This window comes from Eleutherodactylus coqui, chromosome 1, assembly GCF_035609145.1.
Source record: "Eleutherodactylus coqui strain aEleCoq1 chromosome 1, aEleCoq1.hap1, whole genome shotgun sequence".
NCBI classification, from domain to species: domain Eukaryota; kingdom Metazoa; phylum Chordata; class Amphibia; order Anura; family Eleutherodactylidae; genus Eleutherodactylus; species Eleutherodactylus coqui.
The window spans coordinates 446,854,913-446,876,655 of NC_089837.1; the positions used below are offsets into that span (position 1 = coordinate 446,854,913).

General features: G+C 45.9%; 1 protein-coding gene across 1 annotated transcript in view; it reads right to left on the reverse strand.

Moving 5' to 3' along the window:
* The window catches only part of LOC136612785 (cilia- and flagella-associated protein 337-like), a 156,078-nt gene that overhangs the window by 101,052 nt on the left and 33,283 nt on the right, over positions 1–21,743 (reverse strand). The window contains exons 9-13 of the mRNA XM_066593457.1: positions 20,115–20,160; positions 16,572–16,618; positions 13,325–13,445; positions 3,726–3,795; positions 593–836 (exon numbers count right to left, since the gene is read on the reverse strand). Coding sequence (XP_066449554.1) covers positions 593–836; positions 3,726–3,795; positions 13,325–13,445; positions 16,572–16,618; positions 20,115–20,160 — 528 coding nt within the window. The remainder of the gene's footprint in view (positions 1–592; positions 837–3,725; positions 3,796–13,324; positions 13,446–16,571; positions 16,619–20,114; positions 20,161–21,743) is intronic.

The window sequence follows — 21,743 nt, forward strand, 5'->3', positions numbered from 1 at the left end:
GTAACGAGCACCCGAGCATTTTGGTGCTCGCTCATCTCTACTGTGCAGGGATGCCACAATCAATTGCTGAGGGCAAAGAAAATCCAATGCGATAGTAGATGGGTCTAATAAAGTGACCATTCAGTGTATGTACAGGGTTAGCAAACTTAAACTTCCCCAATTCAGAGGCCTCTGGAGGGTGTTTTGCTGCTCCAAATGAAACAAAATCAGACAACAGCCACTTTCAGACGATGCATTGCCATTTATGAAGTTTAATAAAAAAGTCACTGATAGGTGGCACTGTAGCAGAATAGGTCTAGTATGTCAGACCTGCATCAGTGTTAGATCTGAAGGACAGCATTCGTTGACATGGGGGCGTTACTGAACATTTGCAGTGTGATTTGTGTAGCTACAGAACCACCTGTTGGCAACCTTTTTACTACTTTTTTTAAATAAATGGCAAGCTCATTGTCTGACGTGGCGGTTGTCCAAATTTCATCTCATTTGGGGCAGCAGAACGCCCTCCAGAGGCCACTGAGTTAGGGAAGTTTAATTGCACTACCCCTGTATAATAAAGGCATAATATATAATATTACATAATGTATAATCTTACGCAGGTACGTAGAGGTTCCACAGTCTAATAATGCGATCCATTCCCCCTGTAATGACAAGACTGTTCTTCTTGCAGAATGCAAACGTTTTCACCCCCTTATATACACGGAATACTGTTTGGTCTCCACTTGCTCTCTTTTGTGGTGGTCCAGGTGTGAACGCACCACGACGTCCCTTCAGGTCTTTCATGTGATCTTTTATGTCCTTCATCTGCTGCTCTACATTTGTTGTCCCAAGTGTACAACCTTTAAAAGTACAAATGTGAGACGACACTTAGAACTGCTGTTGGGGAATTAGAAATATAACCACTAAATACAATTTGGTTAGACAAGACACTGATACCAGTGATAAAAAGACTGTTAGATGAGTATCTAAGGGGGTAGAGTTGTAAAGCTAATGCTTATACAGGACAGTGGCATGTGACTTCTCTGATTGGTGGAGAGTAGTTGCACTAAGCCCTGCGCCCCTCCTAGTCCGAGATGCGGTCAGAAGAGGATGAAGCGGGGCACTTGCCAGAGCCAGGAGAGAAGCCGCTCTGCTTGCCAGTGAATTACGGCCTGGAAGGGCAGACGGAGGCACACGGATGTGCCAGTTCTAGCACCACTTCCCCACCTGAGAGCAGCGGCAGGGAATGGGGAAGTCAGAGCGCTGTAAAGGGGGTCCCGCACCTATGGTGATGTGGACGGTGATGTAATTAGCACAACACTGTTCAGAGGATCTGGCCAATGATAAGGGATAGATCAGCACACGTCACGTGGCAGCTGCCACCGTGACAGAAGGTGGTATTAGCACTGTCCCTATGCTTGGGGGAGCAGCACTGGAAGAATAAACTCCCACAGGGCATGATGACCAGGGGCCGAAAAATCACATTGCATAGCATGGAACTAGAGGGTGTCTCCCTTCCTGCATTGGACTGGGTCACTGAAGAAGCAGACAGTGCCATGAACCCGAGATGACGACAGCTGCAGGATACGCAAGACTGATCCAACGGCGTTAATGTGCACACACTAGGGACTATGATAGACAGATACGGACTGTGGAGTACCTTCCCCAGGGGACTGTGACTAGTGAGGGAAACTGTGGCACTTTATTTTGAGATAGTTTGACAGTTATGGTTAATATGTAATTTGATGTGTAAACTTTGTATAACGGGGGACAAGGCAGTTTGGATAGCAGCACTATGCACCAGTAAAATATTATGTGTGACGAGAGTTTATGGGAGATGTATTGTCACACTTATTGAAGTATCCCAGAGTTGGGTACTCCATTACTTCTGCACTGATCACAGTATTGAATCAGGTTTAATGTAATATATGATAAGTGTGAAGAGTTATGATGTCATGCTGTTCATATTTCTCACTGTACTAGGTGTTCTGGTAATTTTCTCCAGCCCCTGGGGAGTACAGGTGACCTGGCAACAGTCAGGGGAGTGTTTAACCAGATATAGAGATCCTGTGGTTGATAAAGCCCCTAAATAGGCTGGGTTAGTGACAGTACAAAAAGGAGAGAGTGGGTGGGGTTAAGTCAGTCTTCCAAATCCAGAGTTAAGCTTGAGCTTGAGAGAGGCCAGGGAGGAACAAGGAGAAAGCCAGTGTGGTGGAAAAGAAAACATCTAAAGTGTGAGTACTTAAGAGCAAGAACTGTTTAGTGAAGCCAAAAGAGGAGAGAAGAAGTAGATCTAAGCAAATGAAGAGGAAAGGCAGAAAAGCAAGAGAACTAAGTTGGCCAGTCATAGGCACAGCCAGGGAGAGAAGCTGGAAGGAAAAGCAAAGTGTACAAATACAATTCATTGTACCAATCCCCTGAGCAGAATGCAGAAGTTATCAATGCCTGCAAATGTCATTGTTAATTGTTGAAGCAAGTCAATGTAAAATCTCTCTTTGCCTGTTGGGAAATAAAGTTGTTATAGTTTACTTCACAGCTCGACCTCTGTGAAGTGCCTTCCCACCACCTACTCCATCTACAACATCTGCTTTGAGGTACCACACTATTCACTCCAGCAGAGGCGTAACTTGAAGCTTCTGGGCCACAATGCAAAACCTGTAGCAGGGCCCCCAACTATATTGCTTTATTCATAGTACTAGGCTTACTGTACAAAGAAGAGAAGCCTTATGGGCCCCCTAAGGTTCCTGGGCCCGGGTGCAACTGCATCTTCTGCATCCCCTATAGTTAGACCCATGTACTCCAAAGAAGACAGAGGTTCTACCCCCATTTTGGTTTAGTTCTCTTTTTTTATTTTATTGTTGTATTCGGAACTTGCATCACGACAAACAATATCTTCCCCTGCTTCACAGGTAGCGCCCCATTGGGGTATCACCATCATACCCTGCCCGAACCCCTGGGCAGCACGCAATAAGACATGCCAATTTTATCACTATACAATGCCAGAGGTGCAGCAGTATCACCTTGTCTCCCCGCTGCATGCCACCTCCAAGGTCTGCACTTGGTCGCCACATTATGATGTGTTGAGGCCGCAATTCCGCGGAACTCCTAAATTTATGTTGTACTTTGGCACCTATGATGAATAAGGCCGAGATGTTGCTATGCTATGGACCTTCAAGGAAAGATGTTCCCCAGATAAGTATATATGAATATATGTTATTAGTGCGTGACTTCCGGTTAAAATTATGCAATGGGTTCAAGAACAAAATATCCTCCTATGGAGCAAAGGCATTTAATTATTACTTTCGTTAGTAAAGTTATTTTTATAAAAAATATGGCCCCCATTTATTTCTGTCAGCTATTGTGCCATCCTTAGGGCGCCCACGCCAGTGGGTGGGCGCCCTTAACCTGAGTAGTACCACCACGGCAAATGCAGCCCTATGAATATGTTTAACTTATACACCAAGAGCTTTCTCAGCCTATGTGCTGATCTTGGACTGCAAAGCAATGTTAATAAAGCTTTACTAGTTCTTATGGGGCTGATCTCTCCCATTAGAGACCTGCATAGAGGAATGATGACTCTACAGCCGGAGTACACTATGCTGGTCACTCTTACTGGAGAAGATGGTATATCTGTTTGTAGTCATGAATATGGCTCTCTGGGTGTCCCTGTATACTGATGTTACACTGGGTGCACACATATACAATAACATTGCAATATAGGAGAACTGCATTAATATTTATAAGCTTACCAATTACTAAAGATGTGGATTCATCATTTGAAGAGGAAATTACAGCTTTAATGGAATCGTAATATTTCATCTGAAAATAAAGTGCAGAGATATTGTTAAAGCACAACTCAACTTTTACAAAGCATCTCTCAAAATACAATTAAATAAAACATAGCAAAACTTTGAAATTATGATTTTTTTTTTTCTCTTGTACTTATTTTGAGCCTTTTTTGTTCATTCATGCACATCAGTTTTCATAACTTCAGCTACTTGCCTTTAAAGGGCCACTTCGGCGAAAACACATTTTTCCATACCTGCACCCTTCACCTGATTGCCTGTCATACTCTGAACATTTCTCATGTATATTGTAGTCACTTCCCTGCATTGCAGCCTCCAGTGTGATGTTTATCAGCCACAATCTTTATGTTGCTTTCACTCTCACATCAATCCCATAATGCATCAGCACATCATTACATCATCAGCTGCAGCCCATACAATCTCTGCAACACTGCCATTACCATCTATATTCTATATTTACCTAAATAAACTACAAATCATAGGTATCTAGTCAGAAGAATGAGCTGTGATCTGCTCTATTATAACTGTGTGACAGGATCCTCTAATCACAATCAGTAACAGTGATAAGAGTCTGCGTGTCCCCCTCTAGGCAGTTTCTGTGATATGGTCCATCACACTTACTGAGAAACTGACTGCAAACTGATGTGAACACACATAACCCCAAGAAGATCTGAGCTGGTCAGAACTAAGATCACATGACCATCTGAGGAGAAAGAGGCTGGAAGATTCAGACAGAAATGAGTAACCACTAGAGGTGAGCGAGCACCAAAATGCTCGGGTGCTCGTTACTTGGGACGAAATTATCGCGATGCTCGAGGGTTAGTTTCGAGTAACGAACCCCATTGAAGTCAATGGGCGACCCGAGCATTTTTGTATATCGCCGATGCTCGCTAAGGTTTTCATTTGTGAAAATCGGGGCAATTCAAGAAAGTGATGGGAACGACACAGCAACGGATAGGGCAGGCGAGGGGCTACATGTTGGGCTGCATCTCAAGTTCCCAGGTCCCACTATTAAGCCACAATACCGGCAAGAGTGGGCCCCCCCCCTCCCAACAACTTTTACTTCTGAAAAGCCCTCATTAGCAATGCATACCTTAGCTAAGCACCACACTACCTCCAACAAAGCACAATCACTGCCTGCATGACACTCCACTGCCACTTCTCCTGGGTTACTTGCTGACCAACCCCCCCCCCCCCGCACGACCCAGTGTCCACAGCGCACACCAAACTGTCCCTGCCCAGCCTTCAGCTGCCCTCATGCCACGCCACACTCATGTCTATTTATAAGTGCGTCTGCCATGAGGAGGAACCGCAGGCACACACTGCAGAGGGTTGGCACGGCTAGGCAGCGACCCTCTTTAAAAGGGGCGGGGCGATAGCCCACAATGCAGTACAGAAGAAATGAGAAATCCAATCCTGTGCCACCTCCATCTGGAGCTGCACACGTGGGCATAGCAATGGGGAACCTATGTGCCACACACTATTCATTCTGTCAAGGTGTCTGCATGCCCCAGTCAGACCGCGTTTTTTTATAAATAGTCACAGGCAGGTACAGCTCCGCAATGGGAATTCCGTGTGCACCCACAGCATGGGTGGCTCCCTGGAACCCACCGGCGGTACATAAATATATCCCATTGCAGTGCCCATCACAGCTGAGGTAATGTCGTGCTTAATGCAGGTGGGCTTCGGCCCACACTGCATACCCCAGTCAGACTGGGGTTCTTTAGAAGTGGACACATGCAGTTACAAATCCGTGTGGACCGACAGCATGGGTGGGTGCCAGGAAGCCACCGGCGGTACATAAATATATCCCATTGCAGTGCCCAGCACAGCTGATGTAATATCAGCTTTAATGCAGGTGGGCTAAAAATTAATTTGATTACACTGTAGGCGAGGGCCCCCAAAAATTGGTGTACCAACAGTACTAATGTACCTCAGAAAAATTGCCCATGCCCAACCAAGAGGGCAGGTGAAACCCAATAATCGCTTTGTTAATGTGGCTTAATTGGTAACTAGGCCTGGAGGCAGCCCAGTAAAATAAAAATTGGTTCAGGTGAAAGTTTCAACGCTTTAATGAGCATTGAAACGTATAAAAACTGTTTACAAAAATTATATGACTGAGCCTTGTGGGCCTAAGAAAAATTGCCCGTTCGGCGTGATTACCTCAGGTTTCAGGAGGAGGAGCAGGAGGAGGAGGAATATTATACACAGATTGATGTAGCAAAAAGGTCCCCGTTTTTGATGGTGATAGAGAACGATGCTTCCATCCGCGGGTGCAGCCTACGTATTGCTTAGGTATCACTGCTGTCCGCTGGTGAAGAAGAGAAGTCTGGGGAAATCCAGGCTTTGTTCATCTTGATGAGTGTAAGCCTGTCGGCACTGTCGGTTGACAGGTGGGTATGCTTATCCGTGATGATTCCCCCAGCCGCACTAAACACACTCTCTGACAAGACGCTAGCCGCAGGACAAGCAAGCACCTCCAGGGCATATAGCGCGAGTTCAGGCCACGTGTCCAGCTTCGACACCCAGTAGTTGTAGGGGGCAGAGGCGTCACCGAGGACGGTCGTGCGATCGGCTACGTACTCCCTCACCATCCTTTTACAGTGCTCCCGCCAACTCAGCCTTGACTGGGGACCAGTGACACAGTCTTACTGGGGAGCCAGAAAGCTGGCAAAGGCCTTGGATAATGGTCCCCTGCCTGTGCTGTACATGCTGCCTGATCTCTGCGCCTCCCCTGCTACCTGGCCCTCGGAACTGCGCCTTTGGCCACTAGCGCTGTCGGATGGGAAGTTTACCATCAGTTTGTCCACCAGCGCCCTGTGGTATAGCATCATTCTCGAACCCCTTTCCTCTTCGGGAATGAGAGTGGAAAGGTTCTCCTTGTACCGTGGGTCGAGCAGTGTGTACACCCAGTAATCCGTAGTGGCCAGAATGCGTGTAACGCGAGGGTCATGAGAAAGGCATCCTAACATGAAGTCAGCCAGGTGTGCCAGGGTACCTGTACGCAACACATGGCTGTCCTCACTAGGAAGATCACTTTCAGGATCCTCCTCCTCCTGCTCCTCCTCCTCCTCAGGCCAAACACGCTGAAAGGATGACAGGCAAGCAGCATGTGTACCCTCAACAGTGGGCCAAGCTGTCTCTTCCCCCTCCTCCTCATGCTCCTCCCCCTCCTCCTCCTCCTCCTCAACGCACTGAGATATAGACATGAGGGTGCTCTGACTATCCAGCGACATACTGTCTTCCCCCGCCTCCGTTTCCGAGTGCAAAGCATCTGCCTTTATGCTTTGCAGGGAACTTCTCAAGAGGCATAGCAGAGGAATGGTGACGCTAATGATTGCAGCATCGCCGCTCACCATCTGGGTAGACACCTCAAAGTTTCCAAGGACCTGGCAGATGTCTGCCAACCAGGCCCACTCTTCTGTAAAGAATTGAGGAGGCTGACTCCCACTACGCCGCCCATGTTGGAGTTGGTATTCCACAATAGCTCTACGCTGCTTATAGAGCCTGGCCAACATGTGGAGCGTAGAGTTCCACCGTGTGGGCACGTCGCACAGCAATCGGTGCACTGGCAGATTAAACCGATGTTGCAGGGTCTGCAGGGTGGCAGCGTCCGTCTTGGAGTTGCGGAAATGTGCACTGACCTGGCGCACCTTTCCGAGCAGGTATGACAAGTGTGGGTAGCTTTTCAGAAAGCGCTGAACCACCAAATTAAAGACATGGGCCAGGCATGGCACGTGCGTGAGGCTGCCGAGCTGCAGAGCCTCCACCAGATTACGACCGTTGTCACACATGACCATGCCCAGTTGGAGGCTCAGCGGCGCAAGCCAGCGGTCGGTCTGCTCTGTCAGACCCTGCAGCAGTTCGTGGGCCGTGTGCCTCTTATCTCCTAAGCTGAGTAGTTTCAGCACGGCCTGCTGACGCTTGCCCACCGCTGTGCTGCCGTGCCGCGCGACACCGACTGCTGGCGACGTGCTGCTGCTGACACATCTTGATTGCGAGACAGAGGTTCCGTAGGAGGAGGAGGAGGGTGGTTTAGTGGAGGAAGCATACACCGCCGCAGATACCACCACCGAGCTGGGGCACGCAATTCGGGGGGTGGGTAGCACGTGAGCGGTCCCAGGCTCTGACTCTGTCCCAGCCTCCACTAAATTCACCCAATGTGCCGTCAGGGAGATATAGTGGCCCTGCCCGCCTGTGCTTGTCCACGTGTCTGTTGTTAAGTGGACCTTGGCAGTAACCGCGTTGGTGAGGGCGCGTACAATGTTGCAGGAGACGTGGTCGTGCAGGGCTGGGACGGCACATCGGGAAAAGTAGTGGCAACTGGGAACCGAGTAGCGCGGGGCCGCCGCCATCATGCTTTTGAAAGCCTCCGTTTCCACAAGCCTATACGGCAGCATCTCCAGGCTGATCAATTTGGCAATGTGCACGTTTAACGCTTGAGCGTGCGGGTGCGTGGAGGCGTACTTGCGCTCGCGCTCAAACAGTGGCGCTAGCGACGTTTGGACGCTGCGCTGAGAGACATTGCTGGATGGGGCCGAGGACAGCGGAGGTGAGGGTGTGAGTGCAGGCCAGAAGACGGTAGTGCCTGTGTCCTCAGAGGGGGGTTGGATCTCAGTGGCAGGTTGGGGCACAGGGGGAGAGGCAGTGGTGCAAACCGGAGGCGGTGAACGGGCATTGTCCCACCGTGTGGGGTGCTTGGCCATCATATGCCTGCGCATGCTGGTGGTGGTGGCTCCCCAGCTGATCTTGGCGCGACAAAGGTTGCACACCACTGTTCGTCGGTCGTCAGGCGTCTCTGTGAAAAACTGCCACACCGTAGAGCACCTTGACCTCTGCAGGGTGGCATGGCGCGAGGGGGCGCTTTGGGAAACAGTTGGTGGATTATTCGGTCTGGCCCTGCCTCTACCCCTGGCCACCACACTGGCTCGGCCTGTGCCCACACCCTGACTTGGGCCTCCGCGTCCTCGCCCGCATCCACGTCCTATAGGCCTACCCCTACCCCTCAGCATGGTGTATTACCAGTAGTGCAGAAACAGAACGCTGTAATTAAATGTGCCGCTTATTGGCCTGTGGTTGGAGGCTGACTTCGCTTACGGAGCGCCAGGAAATAATTTTGTGCAAGCCTGCTGTAACACTTAGCTGGCTACGTATGAATTAGGAGGACAACTTCCCCCAGCAGAGACCGAGTACACTGAGGACAGTCACAGGCAGCCCAAATAGATTTTTTTTGCACAAATGTTTTTGCTAAGGCCCACTGCCTATATACAGTGTATATGTCTTCTGTCCCTGCGTCACCACTACTGGCCCTGGAGTATGTAAAATAACTGCACACTGTTGCACTGTGGACTGGAATACAGCGGTGATGTAACAGCCAACACAGAGCCAGGAAATAATTTTGCGCAAGCCTGCTGTAACACTTAGCTGGCTGCGTATGAATTAGGAGGACAACTACCCCCAGCAGAGACCCAGTACACTGAGGACAGTCACAGGCAGCCCAAATAGATTTTTTTCCACAAATGTTTTTGCTAAGGCCCACTGCCTATATTGAATAAATATGTCTTCTGTCCCTGCCTCACAATATATGTCTTCTGTCCCTGCCTAACCACCACTTCTGGCCCTGGAGTATGAATAATTACTGCAGGGCGCAATGCTCTGCACGGCCGATATACAAAAAAAATAAAAAATGTGCAACACTGCAAAAAGCAGCCTCCACAGTACTGCACACGGTTAGATGTGGCCCTAAGAAGGACCGTTGGGGTTCTTGAAGCCTAAAATACTCCTAACACTCTCCTATAGCAGCTCCGGCACCAACAGCACTTTCCCTCCTCTATGTCAGAACAAATCTGTGGCGAGCCGCGGGAGGGGCCGATTTTTATATTCGGGTGACACCTGATCTTGCCAGCCACTCACTGCAGGGGGGTGGTATAGGGCTTGAACGTCGCAGGGGGAAGCTGTAATGCCTTCCCTGTCTTTCTATTGGCCAGAAAAGCGCGCTAACGTCTCAGAGATGAAAGTGAAAGTAACTCGAACATCGCGTGGTACTCATCACGAGTAACGAGCATCTCGAACACGCTAATACTCGAACGAGTACGTTCGCTCATCTCTAGTAACCACACAACCACACACCACATAACTTTCATATAAACTCCCACAATGCAGTGCTCTCTGGTAAGAAGAAACCTGAATATATATATATATATATATATATATATATATATATATATATATATGTGGATTTCTGTTGTCTGTTCTTTATGCAAGACCAAAGGACTGTATCAGTTTACATCAAATTTGCCACATAAGTAAATCAGGTGCTTTACAATGTTTTAGACTGGGTTTCAGTTCTCTGGAACTTATCATTCTTCACATACTAAAACGTGCAATGCAAATGCAGATAGTAAAGGGGTTGTCTGGTTACTGGACAACCCTGCTTCAATATGATCCCCTATATTAAAATAATAAAGTGAACTATACTTACCCCTCTATGGCTCATGACACTCAGGATGTGAGGGCCGATGCCAGGAGAACGAGGGGTGATGCTGCAGCCTCTCATTGGCTGCAGCAGTCTCCTGAACTCCTGTGACATCATATGTGACAGCAATCACTGTGACCACAGCGGGTCTGCAGCATTGGATTAGAAATCCATTTTTATTTATATAAAGAAGAGATGTTGGCTTCACATTAGTAGCAAACAAAGTTTTTAACCACACACAAATAGTTACACAAAATAGACCTGTAAGAAGCCGGGTAATTCTGCTATATGATATATTTTTCAATGGTACCATTTTTCAATTTAAAATACCATATGATGTATGGAAAGACTTTAAAAAAATTGTAATTGGGGTGAAATAAAAAAAAATGCAATTGCTCCATTTCTTGAGGGGTTTGTTTTTACGGCGTTCATGAAATAACATGTTAATTTTATTCTTTAGATTATTACAATTGCAGCGGCACCATGTTTTTTATATCTTTTTTTTGTACTACTTTGAAGAAATGAAAAAAAAAAATTAAAGAAAAAAATTGCTTTCTGTTACCATATTCTGACACCTATAAATTTTTTTTCTGTCAAAGTGGCTGTCTGAAGGCTTGTTTTCCGCAGGGCGAACTGTAGTTATGTTTTGGGTACATAAATCTTTTTGATCGCTCTTTCTTCAATTTTGTTGAGAGAGTGTTCAAAAAATGAATAAATAAACAAAAATCGCAATTCTGACATTGTATTTTTTTTTTATTTGTTTCCGATGGCATTCATCATGCGGAATAAATGATATGTTTTAATAGATTGGACTCTTGCAAATGTAGTGATATGAATGGTTATGTTTTTGTTTAGATTTTAACCCCTTCCTGCTCCAGGGCATATGTTTACGTCCTGGGAGCGGAGTACTTCCCGCAACAGGGCGTAAACTTATGTCCTGGGGATAGCGCAAGATCACATATGATCCCGCGCTATCCCACAGCGGGAGTCGGCTGTCAGTCACAGCCGTCCTCCTGCTGCAACCGTGGGGGGTGCATCGGAGATGCGCCCCCCCCCCCCCCGCTATTAACCCCTTCCCTGCCGCGATCTAAGTAGATCACGGCAATGAAAGAGTTCACAGAGGGAGCGCGCTCCTTCTGTGTCTTCAGCCAGCTCTCGCGATGTTATCGCGAGAGCCCGGCCTATCACCATGGCAACAGGATGCCAGACACTGGCGTCCTGTGTTGCCAGTGCCTGAGATCGCTGTATAAGCGATAAGGCATGGCAGGGCAGTAGCCCTGCCATGCCTTATCACAGCGATCATCAGGGCTGTGGTGAAAGTCCCCCAGAGGGACACAAATGTTGTAAAAAAAAAATAAAAGATTAAAAAAATGAATTAAAAAAATTTTAAAAAAAAGTTAACAAAATAACTTTTTTTATGCTTTTTTTCAGATTAGCATAAAAAAAGGTAAACAAAAATTAAAACCCCACATATTTGGTATTTTCACGTCCGTAACGACACGTACAATAAGTTGTACATGCTTTTGACTGTACACGGAAAAAAGCGTTAAAAAAAAAGGCTAAAAAAACTGAGGCAAAATGCTAATTTTTAGCATTTTGCCTCACTAAAAACGCAATAAAAGTGATCAAAAAAGCTGTATGTACCCCAAGAAGGTACCAATAAAAACTACAGCTCGTCTCACAAAAAATAAGCCCTCATAGAGCTCTGTATATCAAAAAATAAAAAAGTTACAGGACTTTGAATGCAGCGATTCAGAAAAAAAAATATTTCCAAAAAAAGGGGTTTTATTGCAGAAAAATGGAAAAACCTAAAAAAATGTAAGAAGTTTGGTATTGTTGTAACCGTACCGACCCGCAGAAAAAATGGAATGTCTCATTTATGCTGCATGGTTAACGCTGTAAAAAAAAAAATCTTTGGCAGAATTGATGCGTTTTCTCTCCCTGCTATCATTAAAAAAAAAAAAAAAGTTTTACAATATAGTCAATGTACCCAAAAATGATGCCGATAAAAATTACAGTTCGCCAAAAAACAAGCAAAAAACAAGCCCTTATACAGCCGTGTCGACGGGAAAAAAAAGTTATGACTTTTGATAAATGGAGAAGAAAATCCGCCAAAAATCGTTGCGTCCTTAAGCCCAAAATAGGCTATGTCATTAAGGGGTTAATAATAAGATTGTAATTTTTTTTTTTTTTCTTAAATTATTAGGTGTTATTCACACAAGCGTATATCGGCCGCACTTTCACACCAAGCAGATATACGCTGCCCATCTGATGCATTAGTTTACAATGCATCAGTGTAGATGGACGTATTACTGCGTAAAAGCACCCGGCCGACTAAGAAAGCGCATACGGAGCGAATTTCGGCCAGGCTCTTTTATACCGGCCAGGAAAGATAGTTCAGGAACTATCTTCTGGCTGGAATACAGCAGTGGCTTCCTTAGACTCCTATGAGAGCCTATGGTAGCTGCTGGAGAAGGGAGATGGGAGTTTAGCAGCGTGTCTCTAAACTCCCAACCCCTTCCCTCCGCTTCTCTGCCCCTTGCCGGCTGTTTGCAATGGGAGGCGACGGGTTGAAAGCTAGTTGCTATGGTCCCGCATCCTCCCATTGCTGGCAGCTGACAAGGGGTGGAGATGGGGCTGGAGCTTAGCACATTAGCTCCCGCCCCCTTCCCTTGCCAGGAGCCAAGTGTGAATGAGCCCTTAAACTTATTTTTTTCTAGCTCACATAGAGGATGTGAACTTGTAATTATCCGATCATTTTTACGATATACTGCAGTGCCCCAGGGAAGTCTTAATAGGGAGTAATCCATGATAAACCTGGGAGTCTTCATTAGACCCCATGCTGTATTAGCAACCAAAAGGCATCCTGCAATCTTAGAATGGGGGGACAATCATGGGATGAGGAGGAAGCCCTTTCCTCTGTCCAACCATTTAAATCCTGCAGTCAGCACTGACCACAGTATCTAAATAGTTAAATGGCTGTGGTTAGAGTTATCTCCAATCCTGGCCGCTGTGACCTGGTGTCAGCTGTGTATTGCATGTATGCATAAAAACACTTTGAACTTACTTGTGTCACCCAATCTCCATGCACTTTCCAGCGGATTAAAGTCACGTGAGGAGAGAGGATGGCATTCTCTAAGACAATGGTTGGCATTATGTTATCTGGACGAGGCATCTTCTTCCACATTCTAAAAAATCAAGTTTGCATTGTTACAAGAATTCAAGGTTTGCATTATGCAGAATTAGGATAAAATCTACAAAATCAACCAGGCTAGACATAATTGGTCTATACAGGCAATCATTGATTGAACCAATTTTCATAGAGAACCAGCCACTCAATGTGACAAGAAGGAGAGTTAAAGGGAATGTATCACCTCCATTTAGTTTACTAATTATAACCAGGTAGTGAAACACATTGCATTATTCTAATCAGTTATAATTTTCTGATTGCAATCTTGCCTGTGATGATAATGTGATTACTGCTGAAAAGTTTTCTCTACAGAACAGGAATTGTTGACCTGTCATTGGGCTTAGTAATCAGTGTGAAAATTGCAGGATTTTAGGATGCTTCTAAAATATTGATTATGACACTGAAAATTTGAAATAAAGATCAACAAAAATTATTTAAATCCTTAGTGACCTCCTTTTGCAGCTGGCGCTAATGAGCTTTATTCTGCTGCATGTGCCTTTTTACAGCACTACGTCAGAATACTGTCTCCCGTGCTGGTAGGAATGGGGGCTTAGTTGTTTAATGACAGACAGGCTCTAGCTTTAATGGCAGGGATGCCAGCTGTTTAACTTTTTGCATACCAAGTCAATGTGACTGTGCAATGTAAAAGATTGACAGAGGGAGGGGCTTTCTCTGTCACCTTTCAGATTCCCACAATGTGATCACGGGGTCCTGATAGGTTGCCAGTGTTTCTGGTGGCGCAATGCACCACACAGCTGTGCTACATGGTACATGCATTATGATCCCCACACACAGCTCTACTAAATCCATCCTGACCCCACACATATCACACACAACAAATTACACACACAGCTCTACTACATTCATCTTGATTCCCACACATTACACACACAGCTTTACTACATGAATGCTGACCCAACACATAACACACAGCACATTACACACACAACTCTGCTACATTGTACATCCATTTACATCCTCACACATCACACATACAGCGCATGACATACAGCATTGCTACATCCTGATTCACACACATCACACATACACAGCTCTGCTATTCCACACATCACCAGACTCCTGGATACAGTGATCACCCCTGGTTATGTGATTCCTGTCTCCACCCACACAGGTGATTACATGATGGTGTTGTCATCACAGGTCCTGGAGTAGCTGCTGTTGGTTTATCCAGTATACAGTACTTTCTACAAAACTACACAATAGCTCCCCCCACCACAGTGACATCACTGCAGGTCCTTCAGCCTACCGGATCTCTTTTACCAAAGTGCACAATGGCTCCTCCCACAGCAGTGATGTCACCACAGGTCCTTTAGCCCACCAGATCTTTGTGGTCGGGGGAGGTCAGTGTCTTCTGTCAGGACCGCTGAGTTGTGTCTAAGATAATAACAGCTTAGTTGTATTTTAAACATATTGTATATGTTGTTATTTTTGTCCTCCCCTTTTCAAGAGCCCTATCTGTGTTGTTCTTCTGTTGGTCAGGCTCTGTGTTTTAAATGTGTTGTAGGACCTTCTATGATGTCACCAGGGGCGAAGCCTCAGAAGCTCTCACATACTGACAAGTGGTTGTTAGTAGTTTGATAATACTCTCTTTTACTGAAGTATCACAGTGTATTATACCAACGCTCAAAAGTTGTGATATTCAACTCCCATGGTGGGACAAATATAAAAGGTTAAAAAAAAGTCTAACAAAAAAAAAACAAAAGTAGTATAAAAAAATAAAGTCAAAACACCACCTTTCCCCCTATACTACAGTACTATATAAAAATTTTAAGCAGGGAGGTTATTCCAAACATCTTGGAGAACAAACCACAGATCTTCTGAGGATGTAGGCTATTCACTTGAATGGTGCTGCGATATGTGGTGCCCCAGTGGCCACGCAGACACAAGGTCCGTGCTAAGGAGCTGGGAGGGTAGAGTTGGCACTTGTGGCTCCTACCAGACTCCTCCCAGGAGGGACACACGCAACTTCGGCCCAAGTACCGATAGGCCTCTTCCAGGCAACGCTGGGATAGCGATTACCTGTATACGTGTGGTAGACTGTAGACTTGTCACGCGTGACGCCATCATTCCTTCTCATCGTACCCGGTGGTTAAATGAAGAAAGTCCACACACACAGTTAACTTAAATACCTAAGTCCCTGGGAACTGACAGAGACTAGAAAAACTTTACTTGAAGCTTGACAGTATACAGCTTAATACACACCAGTGCAGGCAGGACAGTAAACTTGAGGTCAGGGAGGATGCACCGGTCCTACAGGCCACGTTATCTGTAAGGTACCGCTCCTGGAAGGGGAACACTCCAGAGGAGGATGGAGGGAGGATCCCTCCACAGACACTCACTTGATTCAGCACTTGGATCATTGCACGGTGGACTCTTCTCTCCACTCAGCTCTCACTTTCAGATGAAGGTTCCTGGGATCGGGACATCAGGATACCTTTCCTCAGCCTCCATTCTCTTCACCACATGAAGGGTTAAAGGCACCCCCATGTGTCTGGCACTTTCTTCTCACTACCGTTGAAGATCCTGGACTCGGCTCTCTCACAACACCCCAATCACTCATATTTATAGGGTACAGACATCACGTGACTAGACAGATATTGATACATTCCCAGACGTATTCCAGCCACTATGTTCAATACACATAACAAGAGACTAGACAGTTTGCACAGTGCATCTACACAAAAGACATGACATATATGACAATTATGGAGGGGCCAGAAATATAGACTTCGGGCCACTACAGAAACACTGCAGAACAGGTGACACAGGTGCTGCTGTGCAGGGAAAGCAGTGAAGGGTACACGGCACTAAGGCAGTACTCCATCTTCTTCATTCTCAGAATTGGTGGGGTCTCAAAAGTTGGAACCTCACCAATCGTACAGGGAGCCATTGTATAGTACAAGGTGGGCCATGAAAAAATAGCGCGCCTCTGATCCCAGCACCACACTTTTATGAAAGCTATCTAAAGGAAAATCAGCCTTGGTTGCTATGGGTGAGTGTGGGTGGGATAAGAGGTGTGCTACTCTTCTGTGGCCCACACTGTAGATTATTTACAACAGTTTCCATTATGTCAAGATTTTTGTTTTGTTAGACATTATTGTACCTTAGTGTTTCTCCTATTGAAGTAAAGAGCAGTATGTTCACACATCCCTGAAATAAAGGAGACACCGAGAATGAGACTATAACATCCACTTTTATTTTATGTCATCTGTAATATTAATTTATGTATTTATTTTCATCATGACAAGTAAGAATGAATGGGCATAGTTTTAGGACATGGAGGGAGATTTACTGTGAAGTAGCGGAAATGCTGCACATCCGAACCAAAATCCACAGCATAAGGGCTTATTTACATGAGTGTATATCGGTCGCCTTTTTTACGGCTGGACGATATACGCTACCATCTAAGCTGTCTTCCCCTTCCCTTCCCCCCTCTGTCTGTTTGCAATGGGAGGGGTTGGGATGGGGGGCGGAGCTAAGCTCCTCCTCTATCCTGTCCCCTCCCATTGCAAACAGCCAGGGGAGGGGGGAAGGGAAGGAGAAGACAGCTCAGATGGTAGCGTATATCGGCTGGCTGTAAAAACGGTGGCCGATATATGCTTGTGTAAATAAGCCCTAATAATGCAGTAATTAAAAAGGATCTGCGCTCGTAAGAAAAAGCTGTGCAAAGTGAAGTACCAGTACATACTGGAAAGAGAGGAGTCTACTGAACATAGAACTCCCTTCCATTAGTGCATCAAATTGCCATAACAAATCTGCAGCATTTCCGCATCAAAAACCGAGTCAAAATCTGCACCACTGGTGTGAATTTTTAATTCAGATTCAGTTGCGGGAAGGCAGCTGATTTCAGTCTTTCGGCTATAACTAGTATTTAAGAGGTGCAATTAAAGATACTTATTGCTGTTCCTGCCTTGACAAAGAGTGCTACTGAGCGCTCGTCCGTATCTCCTGACCAAAACCACGCTGTTCAGGTGATGCGTAAATGCGCTCAGTAGTGCTTGGAGAAAAAAGGCAGTGAGCAGCGCTCTTCATCAAGGCAGGAATGCTAATAAGTATCTTTAACCCTTTCCAATCCAATTTGTATCCTGGTTTTCCTAGGGGTTTTACTCTTTTTCTGCCGTTATACAACAGCACTATATGCTGGCTACAGCCAGTACTGCATGAGGTGACATGTTGGATAGGCTCCAACAGCAGAGAGGCTGGAAATATACAGTAAGAGAACCCCGACGGACGTCTTCCAACATCGGAACTGTACAGCCTTAAATCGTAATGTATACAGAGGTCAGACAGTGGATTGGAAAAGGTTAACTGCTCCTCTTAAATAATAGCAGGAATTGAAATCAGCTTTAGGTCTGCAGTTGAATTTGAGTCAAAATCCACCCCACTTGGTTTTTAATGCAGAAATGCTGCAAATTTTTGTAAAGATCCACAGCATTTCCGATACTAGTGAACGCACCCTAAAAGAGCTGTGTGTTGCTTATAGCAACCAATCCCAGCATGGCTTTCATTCCAGTAGAGCTGTGGTAAAATAAAAGCTGCTTTGTGATTGGTTGCTATGGGCAACCAAATGTCCTTCAGCCAAGCACCTGCAAACGGTTCCGACAGACACAGGGGCCTGTAACGATGGTGCCAGCTGTCTCTGGATGACGGTTGGAGCTGCTTGTGCTTGTTGGAAGATCAGATAATGCTCTCTATTGGTGGTCTGTCGATGGTGTCCTGAGCCCAGTCACCTTGTGTGCCCTCATACATCCACTGGTCCCAACACTGCTCAAAACGGCCCAGGTGGCAGGAAATTCGTCAATATGACCATCCAGCATCTCACTTTCCAAAAATGCAACCCCTCTCAAACTCTATTACCTGGGTGAAATCTCTTTGATTGTGTCATACAGGTATCTAGCGGTGAAGAAGCTCTACACAAGAGGACATCTACTACACACAAGTAATCTCTGAGAGCCTTTTTATAGGCCAAGGTTGAAACCACTTTTAGGGCCTCAGGTGACAAGCCTGTGTTACGCCTGTCAGCTCATAGTTTATTTTGCCAGCACACCTTGTTCTGTGCAGACGAGCCAGGGTTAACAGCTCCTGTGCCTGCCAGTCAGGTTAATTACCCTGCTATGTGTCTGAGTTGTGTGCTGGCGATTTACAGGTCTATCTACTGATCGGCTCCTCCCGCCTCCCTATAAGATCCAGCTCATGCTGCCTGGGAGGGGCCGATTATTGTTCAGTGTTCTGTTTTTCATGTCCGTTAGACCTTGCTATTGTCTGCTTTACTTTCTGTGATCTGCCAGGCCTGTCTGCTAGCCCTTGCTATTATTTTCAGTTTTCACTGTCCAGTTTTTCAGTGCCCTCTGTTTGTATCCTGCTTCTGTCAGCATGTCCGTTGGACCTTGCTATTGTCTGCTTTACTTTCTGTTATCTGCCAGGCCTGTCCGCTAGACTTTGCTTCTACGTTCAGTTTTTTAGTGTCTGCTGAGTAGTCCAGCTACTCTGACCTGCTGGTAATCTGGCCCTGGTACTTTGTGCCATTCCCTCAGTCTGCTAGCTAGTCTGTCTCGTTTGGTATCCTGCTTCTCTTCAGTTTGTCTGCTAGACCTCGCTGTTATCAGCCAGGGTTTTCCAGTCCGCCTCTGTTTGTATCTTGCTTCTGTCAGTTTGTCTGCTAGACCTCGCTGTTATCAGCCCGGCCTTACCATCTGCCTCTGTTCTGTTTGTATTGTTTTGCGTTGATTCTTGTCATCTGCCTTTCCTGTCAGTGCTAGTGGGTGTTAGTCTCTTGCATAGGTACTGCGGTCCCTGTCTGTTCACCCTAGTAAGCGTAGGGTCTGAGTTGGCGGCCTGGACGTGTCCACCATCAGGACTATCTCCAAGAAGGGACAGTGGCGTGGGTGTAGATCAGGGAGGCCCATGCCATGCATACCTAAGCACCCCACTAGTACCGTAACAGACCGTTCATCTAATCACGCCACAACTCTAATCAATTGCATATTTGCCTGAGATGTAACTGCATGCCAAGTTTTGCAGCAAAAAAACAATTTCTTCTAGGTGCTGGATATTTTTTGACAAAGAGTGTATTTGAATGAATGAACCCATTGAAATCAATGGCTTCTATTCACTTTGTATTACACATGTAAAAAATATGCGCGTAATACGCCCATGTGAATGAGCCCTACGTTTGTAAGGCAGTGTACATGGTTCTGTACTAAAGGGGTTGTGCAGGCCATGGGCGTTGCTATAAAGTCTCCATGTCCACCACACTGCTGTATGCAGAAGCTCTTATACGGCCTGATCTGAGTCCATACTATTCTGGGCTTCACACAAGCCAATTCAGACAATATGAATTTGTTCGCCCTACTCTTTTATCACTGTCAGCAGAGCATCCATGGCTCACATAGGAAGATGGGCCACCGATAACAATGATCTTTGGTGCCGCATAAAAGATGTTTGCTTGTTCTTCAGGAAATCGTCAGCAACTTCTCAGAGGCGGATAATCGAGTGAACCAACATTTGTTCACAATCATCCACCCGTGAAAAAAGTCCTTTAGCCTATCTGTACGGTATATTACCAGGTAACTGCTTCTTGGCAAAATGAAATTCAGGTATAAACACTGCGTGACCAGCGGCGGGTGAGTTTTTTTCATCTGCTTACCTTGTCGTCCCCATATAGAATCATACATTCATCACTGTCCGTTCCACTAGAAGGAAAACAGGAGAAATACGTTTACCGGCTGAGTCTTGTATACAGCATATCCCCGTAGGCTCAAGATAGTTAAAATTAGTATATATAGATCATAGAACACAGATGTTTATGTTTTTGAGGGTTTTTTTGAAAAGGGTTTTTTAAGAACTAAGGAGAAAAGAAAATTAAAGGGGTATTTTCATCTCCATTTCATAGCCGAAATGGGAAAACGTCGCCCTCTGTTCACCTGTTGGAAAGAGCCGAGTGCTTCAGCCAAGCGTCGTTTCAGTAGTTCTCATGGAAGTGAATGGGGACTACGGAAACAGTGTAGCGTGCTGCTATGCTGTTTCAGTAGCTCACATTCACTTCATTGAGAGCTATGGACACGGTGCAGAGCTCTTTCTGTAGGCTGCGATCGGGTAGCCGGTAATCATCGTAGCAGTTTCCCATCTCAGATATGAAAGGCCGAGAAGGGAATACCCCTTTCAGGAATTCAATACAACTTGAAGATGGCCCAGGGATCATGGTTATCAAAGTAAGTCTTTGGGATCAGTGACACAATGGGGACCACCAAAGCATCAATGATCTCATTAACCCCTACCTGCCGCGTCTCTTTTACATTTTCTCATTTTCTTTTTACCTCCCCACTTTCAAAAATAACATAGCTCTTATTAGCTGGTTACATATCTACACGAGGGCTTGTTTTTTGCAGGGCGAGTTGTATTTTCCTGTGGTAATTTAACATACCATATGATGTGCTGAAAAATGTAAAAAAAATGGGGAGAAATGGGAAAATGCAAGTGGACAATTATTTTGGGTGGTTGGCTTTTATGACATTCATGATGCAGTAAAAATGATATGTTATCTTTATGCTGTGGATCAGTACAATTAGGGTGCCTGCACACAAACGGATTTGCATTGCGGAATCTGGGGTTGGCGTCTGCACTACGGATCCGCAGCAAATGCGTTCGTAAAATGCTATGGAAAAGCGCTTCTTCCTGCGCATGAGCGGAAATCAATTGTGATTTGGCGCTTGTGTAGGAAAAATCGCAGCATGCTCTATTTTTGCATGGATTCCATGCTGACTGCTTCCATTGAAGGATTCCGCGTCATCAACTAGTGACGAGACGGGAAAAGCAGGGATTTAAAAAAACTTTACTGCACATGTCCAACGGCGAGCCGTGCAGACCATGTTAAGTACAGAGAAAGAAGACAGGTATGTGTGGACGCTGGCTGGGCACAAGGTCTGATTTCACTGTGGGCTCCCGCTTGCGGAATCCGACCTGTTCGCATGCAGGAGGCCTTACAGCAATACCGAACTACCATAGTATTGCATTAAGATCCCTTTACACAGAACGACTATTGGACACAATCGACTAACAGCCGTCCAATGAACTGCCGCCCAACTATGGTTCCGACCTGCTCACCCCTATTCTTAGTAAACAGGAGTTGCGCAAACATTGAGAGGCTCCTGTTTATACGACCCAACAATTGCTTGGTTTTTATCTCTGCTAAAAAATAAGCGGCCCCGACAGGTGAGTGATTTCTTACTCAGTGCCCTGTCGGCGACCATATGTACACGGGACAATCATTGCCTGA